This window comes from Pimephales promelas, chromosome 2, assembly GCF_988280905.1.
Source record: "Pimephales promelas chromosome 2, fPimPro1.hap1.1, whole genome shotgun sequence".
Lineage (NCBI taxonomy): Eukaryota > Metazoa > Chordata > Actinopteri > Cypriniformes > Leuciscidae > Pimephales > Pimephales promelas.
In genome coordinates, this window is record NC_142770.1 from 25,793,772 (window position 1) to 25,808,504 (window position 14,733).

The 14,733-nt window shown below is 38.7% G+C and overlaps 1 protein-coding gene across 1 annotated transcript in view; it reads left to right on the forward strand.

The window, feature by feature from the left end:
* Positions 1 to 68: 68 nt before the first annotated feature.
* anos1b (anosmin 1b) overlaps positions 69 to 14,733 on the forward strand; it is a 175,421-nt gene continuing 160,756 nt past the window's right edge. Inside the window, exon 1 of the mRNA XM_089118266.1 lies at positions 69 to 372. Within this exon, the coding sequence (XP_088974392.1) occupies positions 184 to 372 (189 nt within the window). The 5' untranslated portion in view covers positions 69 to 183. The remainder of the gene's footprint in view (positions 373 to 14,733) is intronic.

The window sequence follows — 14,733 nt, forward strand, 5'->3', positions numbered from 1 at the left end:
TTTATAGACCTAAATACAAAATGACAGACTATGCGTTGAGTTCGGATGACAGATTTTGCGCGAGAGGGAGTGTCCGAGCGCGCGCACCTCTCCAACACACACACTCACAGCAGTCAACACGAGCCTCACGCGCATCCAGTAGCCTATATTCAACCGCACAACGATCCACACACATTTTCGCGAATGTCCTCTGTGAATATGACGTTCATGAGGAAGGTCTGCTGCGTTCTGCTCTGTTGTGTGTTCGAGGCGAGCGTTGCGCGCAGGGCTGAAGAAGCGGAGACTTTGGAGAAGATTGAGAGCGCGCGTTGCGTCTCGCGCTGCCTCACGCTTCACATCACGCAGATCACCGCGTCATTCAAACACCTGCAGGTACGCAATATCTCCCTCTGTCAGTTAGTTTGAAAGTACATCTTTGTATAACCTTCAAGAAAAATCTTTGTTGACACTAATATTGTAACAATAGGAACTTGCTGGTTCTTGAACCATAAAGAATGGTACGTAAAAGGCAACATACTAACTAAATATCAAATAATTGTTTTGGTCAACAGAAATAGTATGCTAGTGTGTTTGTGTGTGTATCCGCTTGTTTACAAATGCTGTTGCAAAAATAGATGATGATATTAAATAGTGTTTTAAATGAAGTGTTTGAATAACTAGGTGATTGGAACCAACATAGATAACTACTCCATAAATATTAATTTATAGAATTGGTATTTTGATTCATAAACTTCCCCAAGCAGCATGTGACAACTTGACACAGTCTGTCCTCCCTTTATTGTCAAATGCCGAGCTGGGATTCTTTCTGAGCATATGCACTTGGTTTAGTGGATGGGAAACACATTGCTTCATGTGTGTGTGTGTGTGTGTGTGTGTAAATGAAGTGTTTATTGGCTGTTTTCACCTGTTTTCTCCATGATGTTATTCCCTAACTGACTGGAGATCAGCTTTAGTGCAGTTGCAGTTAATTATGTGGTATTTAGAGCAAGGATCCTGCAAGCATCTGGTCTGACGGGCCACCATGCTCACAACTCTCCTCTCCGTCTCTCTGTTCTGTTTGCTGTGCATCTCTTTAACTGAAATCAGCTTATGTTTGTGGCAACCGATTGTCTCAACCCAACCATAATTAAATCGTAATTAGAGGCACGTTATGAAAAACTATCCACTTTAGTATTTCCAGACATTAAACTTTGTCTCTGATCTACTTCTAATGTAATGTTCTCCTCCAGTTCCTGTCTGTAAATCTTGATTTGACTTGTAAATATCTGATTTCATCATAGAATTGCATCTGGAGACCAGAGACCAATTTTGTCGCATACATTTTGCATGTGCATGTTTGGTCTAAACAGCTAAATATATTACTTTTGAATTAATTACTAATTATTTTATTTTTAGGATCGGTTGAGACTTTTTCTAAGTGCGGATTAAACGTGCTTTATTAAAAGGGCAGAGAGTGTACCGTCTTATTGGTAATTTGAAGCATGATTAAAATTAGCCAAAATATTTCATAAACGAACATGCAAGGGGAGGGAGATTTGTTGAACATGAGTTCTGTGGTGCAGATGCCATGATGTCTTAAAGTCCCCCTGTAGTAAATCTCATCTTTGATATGACATATTTAAAAGAGTAGTTCACTTTTAAAAAAAACTTTTGGTGATAATTTACTCACCCCCATGTCATCCAAGATGTCCATGTCTTTCTTTCTTCAGTCAAAAAGAAATTAAGGTTTTTGATGAAAACATTCCAGGATTTTCTCTATATAATGGACTTCAATGGGAACCAAACAGTTCACGGTCCAAAAGACAGTTTCAGTGCAAACTGTTCAAATGGCTTTAAACGATTCCAGAGGATGAATAAGGGTCTTATCTAGTGAAACGATCGCTCATTTAATAAATAAATAAATAAAATAAAAAGTTTAAGTTTTATAAGCTCAAATGGTCACCTTGCTCTGCTTATGGAAGTCAATGAGACCAGAAACTGTCTGGTTACTGATATTCTTCTAAATATCAGAAAATCGGCTGAATAGATTTGAAAATGGTAAAACCCAAGTGTTTAACTCTGGGGGAGTGGTAAAATGAGCCTATTTCCAAAAAAAGTGGAGTATCCCTCTAAGTTCTATCAGCTCAAATGCTCACCTTGCTCTGTTCTGTGATGCGCATTCGTGACTCTCCAAACTGTTCATTCAACGAACGAAATGAACAAATTGACTCGGAAAAAGATTCGTTCATTTTGATGAACGAGTTTGAACAGGAGAGTCACGAACGCTCATCACAGAACAGAGCAAGGCAACCATTTGAGACCCTTATTCATCGTCTGGAATCGTTTAAAGCCCTTTCAACAATTTGCACTAAAACTGTCTTTTGGACCTTGAACCGTTTGGTTCACATTGAAGTCCATTATATGGAGAAAAATCCTGGAATGTTTTCATCAAAAACCTTAATTTCTTTTCGACTGAAGAAAGAAAGACATGGACATCTTGGATGACATGGGGGTGATTAATTTATCAGCAAAAGTTTTTTTTTAAAAGTGAACTTCTCCTTTAAATGTTTTTCCTGTGAAAAACAAAAAAAAATCCCCATGCCTTAAAATATCTTGAATGTAACTTGACATGCTTGCCTCAATGCCTCAGTTCTATTAATATGTAAATGAGCCCCACCTCCGCTCACTCAGCTCAGGCCCCGTCCACACTACTGCGTTTTCGTTTAAAAACGGAGAATTAAAACGAAAACGATCTCCGTCCACACTAGCGTTTTACCTGCGTATTAGAATTTATCTCCGTCCACACTAAAACGACTGAAAACGTGGATCACGTGACCATTCACCAACACTGGGCATGCGTGCGCCGGTGTAAACAGTGGTTGGCGAATCAGGGAAAGATACGTCATGACTGATGACACCCAATCATAGAGCCGAGCGTGAGCCTCTGCGCCATCGTTTGTAAACTCCTCCGTTTTGTCTCGTCCACACTAAAACGCCCTCTAGAGATTCAAAACGCAAAACGCAGCTGCAGCGCTTCTAAACTTCTCCGTTTTAGGTCTTCGTTTTTCCCGTTTTAGTGTGGACGGCAGTGTTGGGAGTAACGCATTACAAAAGTAATACATTACAGTAACATATTACTTTTTGCTGTAACGCAGTAGTGTAAGGCATTACTAATCAATTTTCAGTAATATTTTACTCGTTACATGTTCAGTGAGGCTTGTATTACAGTTGTATTACAGTGTATTGTCTGCTTTTACTTCTTAAAGGCAACAGACTATGTGAAAGTTTTAAAGCAGTCTTTTAGTGCCAGTTCAGAGCGGTCGCGTCTGTAACATTGTTTTTTCCTCATAAATGCGAACACGAAAACTAAAATAAAATGAATATTTTAAGTTCTATGGAGACTGGAGAGCCAACCCTTGCTCATCCGATTTGCGCAGTGTAATTAACAGAATGACAAAAAATATATTTTGCCTCCTATTTTTTTTTGTCACGCATGAATGTGTGTCTTTTCCCTAATATTAAAAATAAAACATAGACTGATATTTGTCTAATGTCTGGAGTCCTTTGAGGAAGTAGCCTAGACGTTTCAATACATGTATTTTCTGAGAATTTTTATTTCAAGTTTTGACTGCAAATGTCATGTCCATAATGCTGGACTTCCCCAATTTTAAATAATTTATCCTCAACTAGTTTTGTGGTTAACTTCAAATGTTAACTTCAAATAATACTAATAGCCTAATTTAAAGATAAGGCAGCATTGGATCTGGACGGTAAGGAGAATAATGCTGGGAGTTGGAAGAGGTGAGTCGCGATTCTGTAGGTTCGTGGATCTGAGTCGTGTGGCGAATGGCGATTTCGGTTTCATTTCTTACAGCCCAAAAGTTAAGTTCTACTTAGTTATTTTGGTGAAAGTAACTCAAAAGTAATACATCAGTAATGTAACGCATTACAATTCTGAGACAGTAATATTGTAAGGTAATGAATTACTTTTAAATAAAAGTTACAAGTAATACCTAATGTATTACAGTTTGGAAGTAACTTGCACAACACTGGTGGACGGGAGGTGCAAACGTAGCAAAAGGTCTCCGTTTTTAAACGAAAACGCAGTAGTGTGGACGGGGCCTCAGAGATCCACTGGTTGACGATCACACGTTAATCTGATTGGTTACAAGTTTGTTTGTGACGTCAGAAACACCAGCGATTTCAAACCATGTTTTTGAGACTGTTTTTTCCGTTTTTATAGCAGAAAATACTCATCAATGCTGTCGACTTATGAATTTACACATGGTGTGTCTTAAAGCATATTAAAAACACCACATAGACATATAAACAACATTAAAAGCTGGATTCACACCGCAGAGGGTCTTTAACCACCGATGCCAATGAAGAACCTTAATTTTTAAGAGTGTATAAAGAAGGGAATGGAAAGCTTCCATAGATGTTAAAGAAATTCTTCAGGGAACCATAGATGCCAATAAAGGACCTTTATTTTAGAAGTCTGCTCATTACCCATAATGCAACATGTTTTAGAACGAGACCACTGACACTCATATACACTCACCGGCCACTTTATTAGGTACCCCATGCTAGTAACGGGTTGGACCCCCTTTTACCTTCAGAACTGCCTCAATTCTTCGTGGCATAGATTCAACAAGGTGCTGGAAGCATTCCTCAGGGAGTTTGGTCCATATTGACATGATGGCATCACACAGTTGCCGCAGATTTGTCGGCTGCACATCCATGATGCGAATCTCCCGTTCCACCACATCCCAAAGATGCTCTATTGGATTGAGATCTGGTGACTGTGGAGGCCATTTGAGTACAGCGAACTCATTGTCATGTTCAAGAAACCAGTCTGAGATGATTCCAGCTTTATGACATGGCGCATTATCCTGCTGAAAGTAGCCATCAGAAGTTGGGTACATTGTGGTCATAAAGGGATGGACATGGTCAGCAACAATACTCAGGTAGGCTGTGGCGTTGCAACGATGCTCAATTGGTACCAAGGGGCCCAAAGAGTGCCAAGAAAATATTCCCCACACCATGACACCACCACCACCAGCCTGAACCGTTGATACAAGGCAGGATGGATCCATGCTTTCATGTTGTAGACGCCAAATTCTGACCCTACCATCCGAATGTCGCAGCAGAAATCGAGACTCATCAGACCAGGCAACGTTTTTCCAATCTTCTATTGTCCAATTTCGATGAGCTTGTGCAAATTGTAGCCTCAGTTTCCTGTTCTTAGCTGAAAGGAGTGGCACCCGGTGTGGTCTTCTGCTGCTGTAGCCCATCTGCCTCAAAGTTCGACGTACTGTGCGTTCAGAGATGCTCTTCTGCCCACCTTGGTTGTAACGGGTGGTTATTTGAGTCACTGTTGCCCTTCTATCAGCTCGAACCAGTCTGGCCATTCTCCTCTGACCTCTGGCATCAACAAGGCATTTCCGCCCACAGAACTGCCGCTCACTGGATGTTTTTTCTTTTTCGGACCATTCTCTGTAAACCCTAGAGATGGTTGTGCGTGAAAATCCCAGTAGATTAGCAGTTTCTGAAATACTTAGACCAGCCCTTCTGGCACCAACAATCATGCCACGTTCAAAGTCACTCAAATCACCTTTCTTCCCCATACTGATGCTCGGTTTGAACTGCAGGAGATTGTCTTGACCATGTCTACATGCCTAAATGCACTGAGTTGCCGCCATGTGATTGGCTGCTTAGAAATTAAGTGTTAATGAGCAGTTGGACAGGTGTACCTAATAAAGTGGCCGGTGAGTGTATGATGGAGTGTTGCCTTGTAACTCGCTAACACATTCTTCTGCGAACTTTGGTAAGGCTTCTGAAAAAGCATAAGGGCCTCATAAATTACTCTTACAATTAAATAAGGATGAGATTACTCACACAGACTACAATTCTTCTCAGAGAGTTTCTTTATGCTAAAACAGAATTCCAGCCATAATTTCTGTTTGTGAGACAGGTTTCATGTTACTGCTCAAAGCATAGCTGGGGGTTTTGAAGAAGGTTTCCTCCCATTTTTCCTCAGCCCTTTAAAAGTCAAAAAACCAAATCCAGCTCAGCCTATTCGTCTTGAAAAGGAATGTTTGATGAGTCTCTCTCTCTCTCATCCTTTGTGGCTGCAGGTGGACAGTTTACGACGTCTCGAGACAATGGTGTTTGTTGTGTTAATGGTGCACATATCCAGTGTCAGCACAAATAGTTATATTGTGGTAAAAATGTAAGTTATGGCACATGACAGGTGTAGAGTGACGAATATCAAACAAATGCAGGCAGAGTTTTCATTTAGGTAGAGTTACACTCCTGCTTTGTTCTCCTCAGATTAAAGAGGTGTTCACACGGTCGCGGGACGTTGCCCAGTCCAGGCGCTGAATCATTACGACACCCTTCTGGAGAAACTGCATGTAGAATATCAGTCAAGTCACCTTCATTTAGATAGGACTTTTAACAAAAACTTTACAGTGATAATAGGAGATTACAGTTACAGAGATTGTTTTGGCTTTATGGCAGATCTAGAATAAAGTTAGTTTTTATTGACAGTACATTTGGATTACACAGTTTTAACACAAACAAACTAATAAACTTAAATGAAACATATAAATAAAACTGGTAAGAAATTTGTATGATTTTTGTACTAATAAACTGAATGTGTTTTAAAAACACAAGTTTATAAATGCATAATACAAAATTCCACCTCATACATTTTATCTAATGAATATTGCTTGTTCTAAAGCTATTTCTTTATTAACCATGACAATCAGATGTACTAATATGTCTTTAAAATGCATTAATTAGAATACTACAAATAAATGTGCATATTAATGTACTTAATGTAAATCCCCCGAACTGTACTGTTGGTATACTAAACGGATATACTTAAAGTCTGTGAAATTGGAAGAAGTAATTTTGTGCTTAATATACTTTAGGTTTCCATAAATCGTGCCGACGTCCAACTAAAGGTATATGCTACTGAAGTGTATTTGATCAAGTGGAAATGCAAGAATACACAGGCACACTTTAAATTTCTTGCAGTTTAAGACTGATATTATACACAGATCATACTATCCTTATTAATAGTGATATTAAAACACATTTTACGCTTAATTTTAAGAAATGTGCATTCATTGTGCACTAAAGTAGCCTACTCCACATAATGTTTCACTATAATATTTAAGTCTGAGTCTCAAACAATATGTCAGTAAATAATGTCAATGGGTTTGTAGTATACCTAAATGTATTGTAAATACATTTTTGTATAGGTATTTTTCGCTAAATAACTAATTGTTTTCAGATTTATGCTGATTCTAATCAATTTTAATTAATGCATTTTTAAAATGTGATTATTTAAATACAATCAAATATGCAAGAGTTAAAGGTTCTCTAAGCGATCCTGGGTGTTGACGTTCGGAATATTTTCAAACAAATCGGAGGCTAGCTAGACCCTCCCTCCTCCGCATCTCATCTCCTCCCCCTCCCTTCCGTCCTTCCTGAAATAATTGTGAACGTGCATTTCTAGCAAATTATATCCTTGTGTGGGTTTGGCGAACATAAGAATTTAGAAGAAAAAAACAATTTAACGTTACCCACCTGTCCAGCAAAAACAGAGCAACCTGAATGTCGGACTGTAAGCCCTTCTGCCGCCGGAGTTCTCGCCATCGTTCAAAAGCTTTGCTACTGATGTAAATTCGGAACTTCGCACGTTCTTTATCCGACTCCTTCTTCTTTTTAATTTGTTCTTCAGAACGACGTCTCTTTGGTCGTGTCGGCCATTTTTCAAACTTCCCTCTGATGCTTCTATCTCCTTCACACACACACACCCTTCATGTGCACACGCACTAACCCCCCAGACCCACCCTCAAATACTTCTTGCCAGTGATTGGCTGGAACACTGTTTGTTAGGTTTCGTGGTCCGGGTAAGACATGATTGTTTTTGTTGCCGTTTGTGGAGCCTGTGGTGTCTACAGAGACCGCGTTTTTTTTACAGTGTGTTTAGGGGACAGGCAGCTAGCCGATAGTGGGGAGACGTTTGATGTATGTGACAAAAAATGTTTTGGCCCCACATCGCTTAGAGAACCTTTAATAAAGCATTCCATGATTTTGAGTGTTTTTAATTCATGCTTGACTGACAAATATGCATCACTTTTTTTATTTACTTTTTTTGATCCAGATCTAAGTGGTGGAGATGTGTATGATTAGGGGTGGGGTTAGGGATCAGGGGGTGGGTTAGGATTAGGGGTGGGGTTAGGGATCAGGGGGTGGGTTAGGATTAGGGGTGGGGTTAGGGATCAGGGGGTGGGTTAGGATTAGGGGTGGGGTTAGTGATAAGGGCCGGAGATGGGTAGGTTTAGGCAGGACCATATATTGAGAGGGCACTGCCACAGACCGCCATTGTAACTCAGGAATGCGGAAGTAACGCGTGTCGTGGACCCGTCCATTAGTTCCAACCACTGATAGTTCCAGCATTGAACCCCATGCATTTTCGATGTTTAGGGTAGGATGAAGGGGTACATTAGCCATACTGAATTGAATCCCAACAGTTATGGATCGTATTTAGGAACAAATAATTCACTCATTAACTCATCATCATCATCATCTTTATTCAAGACATACATATAAAATGGTCCACAGCACAAAATAAAGTACATTCAAAATAGAAGAAAAAAACAACAACAAAAAACAAATGTAAAAAATGACAACACAGTCAAAATTACATCTAATAACTAAAAAGTAACTATCTCTCCGGTTTCATTTTATGAAGTTAAAATTTACCGAACATTACTGTAAATATGGTCATTGCTACGTTATGGGAGCAGTCTATTTCCCCCCTAAATCATTCATTTGTACATGCACAGCGTAATTATTTATATTTTTTGTTGGTTGTCATGTTTGTAATCCTGAATGGGCCACCACGGCAGACCAGCCTTGCGTGATCACGGTAGGCTAATGGCTGAATCGGAATTTATAAGCAAGATCATGGGAATCAATAACCTAATACAGCCTAGTTGTGCTAAAATAAATATCACGAGACGTCCATCATCAGATGAATGACATGGAAAAGTTCATTTAGAGCCGCTAAAGCCAGTGCAACTACCAATGCGAACATGAACATAGGCTTTTCCCTCCAAAAATATAGCCTAAAAAACGTATCTATGTTGACACCCTGCCTCTAAAATGCAACACTGACATTAACCAAATGCAATAAAAGCTTAAAAAGTACTTTGGTGTGTTTGTTTTATTTTATATTTACCGTTTAATAATGCAATCGCTGCTGTCTGTCCATTGAAGAACATGACGGTCTGTTTTGGAACTATTGGGGCTTTCATGAATCATGTGACAGCCTTGCGGCGACATCAAAGCGTGTCGCAACTCTCTCAATACATGGCTCTGGGTTTAGGTATATGCGAGGTGGGAGGAGTTGGATCTGGATCCAACTCCTCCGCCTGGATTTCGTGTTCTGAAGTGAGGACCATTTCCTAAATTTCGCTTTTAATGTGTGTTTTAGCATTGACGGTCATGTAGCTTTGTATTCTGATTCTTTTTTAAAAACTAAATATAAATAGTACATATTGCATTATAGCAGATGCTTCTTCGGAGACTGATTTATTTGAGGAGGCTCTTTGTGATATCGCAGAATAGTTTGAGTGACTTTGCATTCCTGTCCAGACATTGTTTTCCTGTGGCTAAAGTAATTAGTTGCATGGCATTTATGGGCGGCTCAGGTGATTGGCTTTTTATAACTGAGTTGGCATGAGCTAAGATGGCATCATGCAGGCCACAAATGCTCATTAAATATAAATCACTGTGTGCTCGACTGTCTGTCTGATGTGTCACGAGGAATGTCGTGTGCCTGCTGTGTCTGTAGATCTGCTCAATCGACCACAGTGAATGTGTGGACCCAATATCTCATGAAAGTGCTTGCATTTACATCTGAAACTTTTAATTTGTTTTTAAAAATCATTTCAAATTGAATACTCCCCCTAAAAGATGATTGCTGTTTCACAAGTTGTACCTCAAGGATCGGTTCTTGGACCACTTCTTTTTCTAATCGATATGCTTCTGTGTGGTTAGATCATTCGATGTCATGAGGCCTTTTCACACCAAGACCAATATTCAGTGAGAAAATTTGGTGTGATAAATATTTTAATTGAAATAATATTTCATTTTGATACGTTTATTCAGACCTAACATTCTTATAGAGAGCTCTTTTCCATTGCACTGGCCAGCCAGTAAGATTCACACATTTGGTCACATGCTTAAAGCTGCTGCGGTTACACACTGTGCAGTACAACTATGACTGGGTGGCGTTCACAGTCAGGTGTGTTTGCTAAGCAACAGAGAATAACAGAAGAAGAATCCAGAACCGGCTGTCTTGTCTCTTGTTGTTGTGTGATTAACACAGTAAAGAATACATACTTTCTCGTTCAGCATTGCTATGTGTACCATGTACTAAATTTAGTTTTTCTCACCTCTGTAATATTGCCCGTTTATGTTCTTCAATACAATTTAGAGTTGTTTCATAATTGTTTCATAACTTCTGACTTAAATTACTGTAAATCGCTTCAAAATGTTGATGAGTCCATCTAGATCTTTAAAGTCCCCCTGTAGTGAAATCCAGCTTTTAATGTTGTTTATATGTCTATGTGGTGTTTTTAATATGCTTTAAGACAAACCATGTGTAAATTCATAAGTCAACAGCATTGCTGAGTATTTTCTCCTTAAAACTGCAGTGAACCAAAGACAGTCTCAAATCGCTGGTGTTTCTGACGTCACAAACGACCTTGTAACCAATCAGATCAACGTGCTGGTGGGCTTTAGCATATCATTATCAGCGAACTAGCAGGGTTATCCCGGTATATTTTTCTGTTGATATGAAATATCAGGTAGATTTAGTAATATAGCAAGTGTATGATGTATATTACGATGTTATGATTAACTATATGCCTTTCTTATATGCTGTTCTAAGCGTTTCTGATTGTTAGAAGGCAAACTGAGTGTCCGTCTTAAAGAGCGAGACCATTGTGGAGCGTTTACCTCCGGGGAGGTGGGGCTAATTAGCATATTCATAGGACTGTGTATACTAAAATGAAGAAAGGGTGTCAAGTTATATTTAAGCTATTTTAAGGAATGAAGTCATTTTTTTTCCACAGGAATATTTAATTTTGGTGATTAAAGATGAGTTTTAAGGGTTAAAAGTATTTACTCCAGGGGGACTTTAAGACTGAATTAAAAACTCATCTTTATTTTTCATGATTCTTGTTAAAACTTTGACATATATTTTAAGATATTCTATTTACACTATGTAAAATAGCAGTATTTTCTTTGCAACAAGTATAAAGAGTGGTTAGATACAGTATTTATGCAATAATTACATATTGAGTGTAAATGATTAGTATATTTATTAAATAAATGCCACCTTATTAGGACAATAAAGCCCCCCCTAACACTATCCGATAAGCACTTTATTATTAAATAACCGTTAGGCACTTTAATTCCACTTTTCACATATTTTCTTCATATTTATTGAAAATAAATGCCTTTCCAATATGATGTGTGATGGGGAGAGAGAGTTCGGCAAATGGCGGACTCAAACTAAAATCAAATCTATCTGCCTTACTCCCTACGCCACTGCAGCTTACAAATCAGAGACGTTTGTTGTACTTTAGTCTAGCCCAACCAGGCATGCTATTTGCACTTGGTGTAAATAGACACTCTGTTTTTGGCATATGCTTTGTAAAATGACCTTGGGTTCTTCAATAGAGCAATATAAATAGATATTTGTGATATTAGCCAAGATATTAGTGATACTTGCCAAGCAATGCATCACTATTATTGTCTCGCATGTTTATTATTATCATACAAAGTTTGACATCTAACTTGTCATACACCCATGAATTAGATAATCTTCCAGCTTATTAAAGACATTTTTTAAGGCACATCAAAAAATAGGGGGAAATATCCCATAGACTTGACATTGAGAAGGAATTATTGAGATGATATCTCTGCTTTAGATTGTCACATAAACTTGTGGTGGACTCCTTTGCATCGGCCTTGCAAACAGAAGGTAACAAAACCTTATTCATCCTCTACAAACCTGTTTATCAAATGCTCGGATAACTCTCTTGTGTACATTTTCAGGTTGCACTAAACAAAAGTCTCCAGCCTGATACTCTGCATTGCATTCTCTTAAAGGGATACTCCACACAAAAATGAAAATTCTGTCATCTTTTACTCACCCTCAAGTTGTTGCAAACCTGTATGATTTCTTTCTTCTGCTGAACACTAAGGAAGATATTTTGAAGAACGATTGGAACTATGGCATCGTTGACTTCTTTAGTATTTTTTTTTTCTACTATGGAAGTCAATGGTGCCAAAGTTCCAATCATTCTTCAAAATATCTTCCTTTGTGTTCAGCAGAAGATAGAAATCATACAGGTTTGCAACAACTTGATGGTGAGTAAATGATGACAGAATTTTAATTTTTGGGTGGATTATCCCTTTAAGGGTCTACATGTTTCTCATTTGTGTTGTTGTATGGCTTTACTAAAAGAACTCATTTCAATTATCATGTGCATAGTGATGTGTTACGGTCAAGACCACAAGAGCTTCTGGTAATTTGTGTTAAAATATAAAGGCTGGTTAGTCACAGACACTGTAAAAATCCAGCAGAACAACTTTATTGAAATGCTGTTTACAGGAAGAGACCACACCACAGAGAGCTGTGCTAATCTGTTTCTCTTTAGCTCTTTATTTGAAACAATACTGAAAAGGGAGGCTTTTAAAAAACGGGCAAGAATTGGTGAGGCTATAAAGGCGGTTCAGGGAAATGTCGTTAGGTTGGTAGACACACTCTCTCACAATAGGGCATGTGGTGAAGACTGAGGTCCGAGCAAACATCACGTGATCATGAGACACTGAACAATGTTAAGCTTAGTAGAAATAAGTAATGCGTTCATGGCATGGAACGTATAGTTATTTTCCGCAGCACTAAAATGGAAGCAATGTGGCGTAATTCTCTGGTGGCTTTGATGATGGTCTGTGGTGGGATCATGAAAGAAAGGTATGAAAACTCATATGAGCTGAATGACTATTTAAACTGTCCAAGAATGAAAGGAATGAATGAGAGGAAGTTACAATGCCAATGACTGATAAAAAAAAAGGTTTAAATACTTTTATGTTGTGGTTGATTTCAATATGGTTTGTATTTTGTCTCAAGTATCTTGTTTCAGAAATATGTACAAATTGTAGTCCCTTTACTTAGATATATTTACTAAAAGGGTGGTTTACTGCTTTTTTTTCTTTGCATGATTGTGTTTATGGGGTGCAATATAACATTTATTCGTGATTTTTCGTTTTTTAAAAATCTTATTTTTCATAAATTTCACCTTTATTGTAAGCCACGCTCTCCTCTGTCCTCTGAACGACTGGTTGACTTCCTGAGTCTATGAAAACACTCCCTCAGAAACAGGCAGTGGGCTCAGATTGGGTAGTTTGGGCTGGTGTGTTGTGATTGGCTAAACTGTAGCTCACGTTGTCCGAAAGGTTCACTCCCATTATTACCTTTACAGGCGAAACGTGGATGCGATTCGGTCCAATGCGGAGCCGCTCTGGTCCAATGTAAAGTAAATAATGGTGTTGATCAGAGGCGGACAGTGTACACAGCTTTATTACTTGAGTAAAAGTACAGATACCTGTTGCTAAATTTTACTCAAGTACAAGTAAAAGTACTACAGTCAGATGTCTACTTAAGTAAAAGTACTGAAGTACTTGTTTTTAAAAGTTTCAAGAGTACAAGAGTACATTTTCTAAATGTTGCATTACCTGCCACAATGCTTACATTTATGGACAGAAACGTCCACATGGAGTTATGAAAATGTTAATATCAATACCTTGGAGAATGTAAAAGGAATTGAAAGTAAAATCAAGTCATATTCGTCTTTTTACCACGTTGCTTTAAGCCAAGTTCACACTACAGGATTTTAAGCCCGATTTGCAAATTGTTGAGCTTGCCGACAGGTCAGGGTGTTATCGCGTGCAGATTGCGGGGGATTAGCGGGCGATGAACGCTCGCCAGTCTGTTAGTATGAAAGAGCCAACAACGCAGCGAAGACACTCGCAGACGCGTCGCCGAGCCCAGAAAAATATCTAGCATCCAGAGCCGTCGCACGACTTAACCTCAGTGATGTCATGAGCTACAGCCAATCATAGCAAGGCATGGTTTGAGGTCACCGGGTAAATCTTTTTTTTTCTTAGAGCAAATCATCTCGCAAACAGTGTGCAGCACTCTTCTTCGCTGGGTATTGGCGCACGTGCAGTTTCGCGTCATTTCTGGTTCGTTTTAATGCGTGGTTTTTGTGACAAAACGTGGTTTGTAGACAAGATAGAATTGTTGAGTGACAAGTTGTTGTCAACTCGTTTTTTATTTGATTATTTTCAGGATTTAGACCGTTTCCATAGTACTGAAACAGCTCTCATTAGAGTCACAAATGATTTGCTCTTATCATCCGATCGTGGTTGTATCTATGTAGTGCGTTATCAACTCGTGTAGTGTGTTACCTCCTGTTGTGGATCAATCACGTTGTGTTGTGTGGTGTGAACAGCTAAACAACTTGACTGATTTCACAGAAAGCATATTTAATATTTAAGAAAATATCAGAAAATTCTGAAAATTTAAATAGTCTGGCGAGGTGGGGCCATGGTTCGGCACATTCCTGGGATGGACCTGTTGCATCTCCATCCATTATT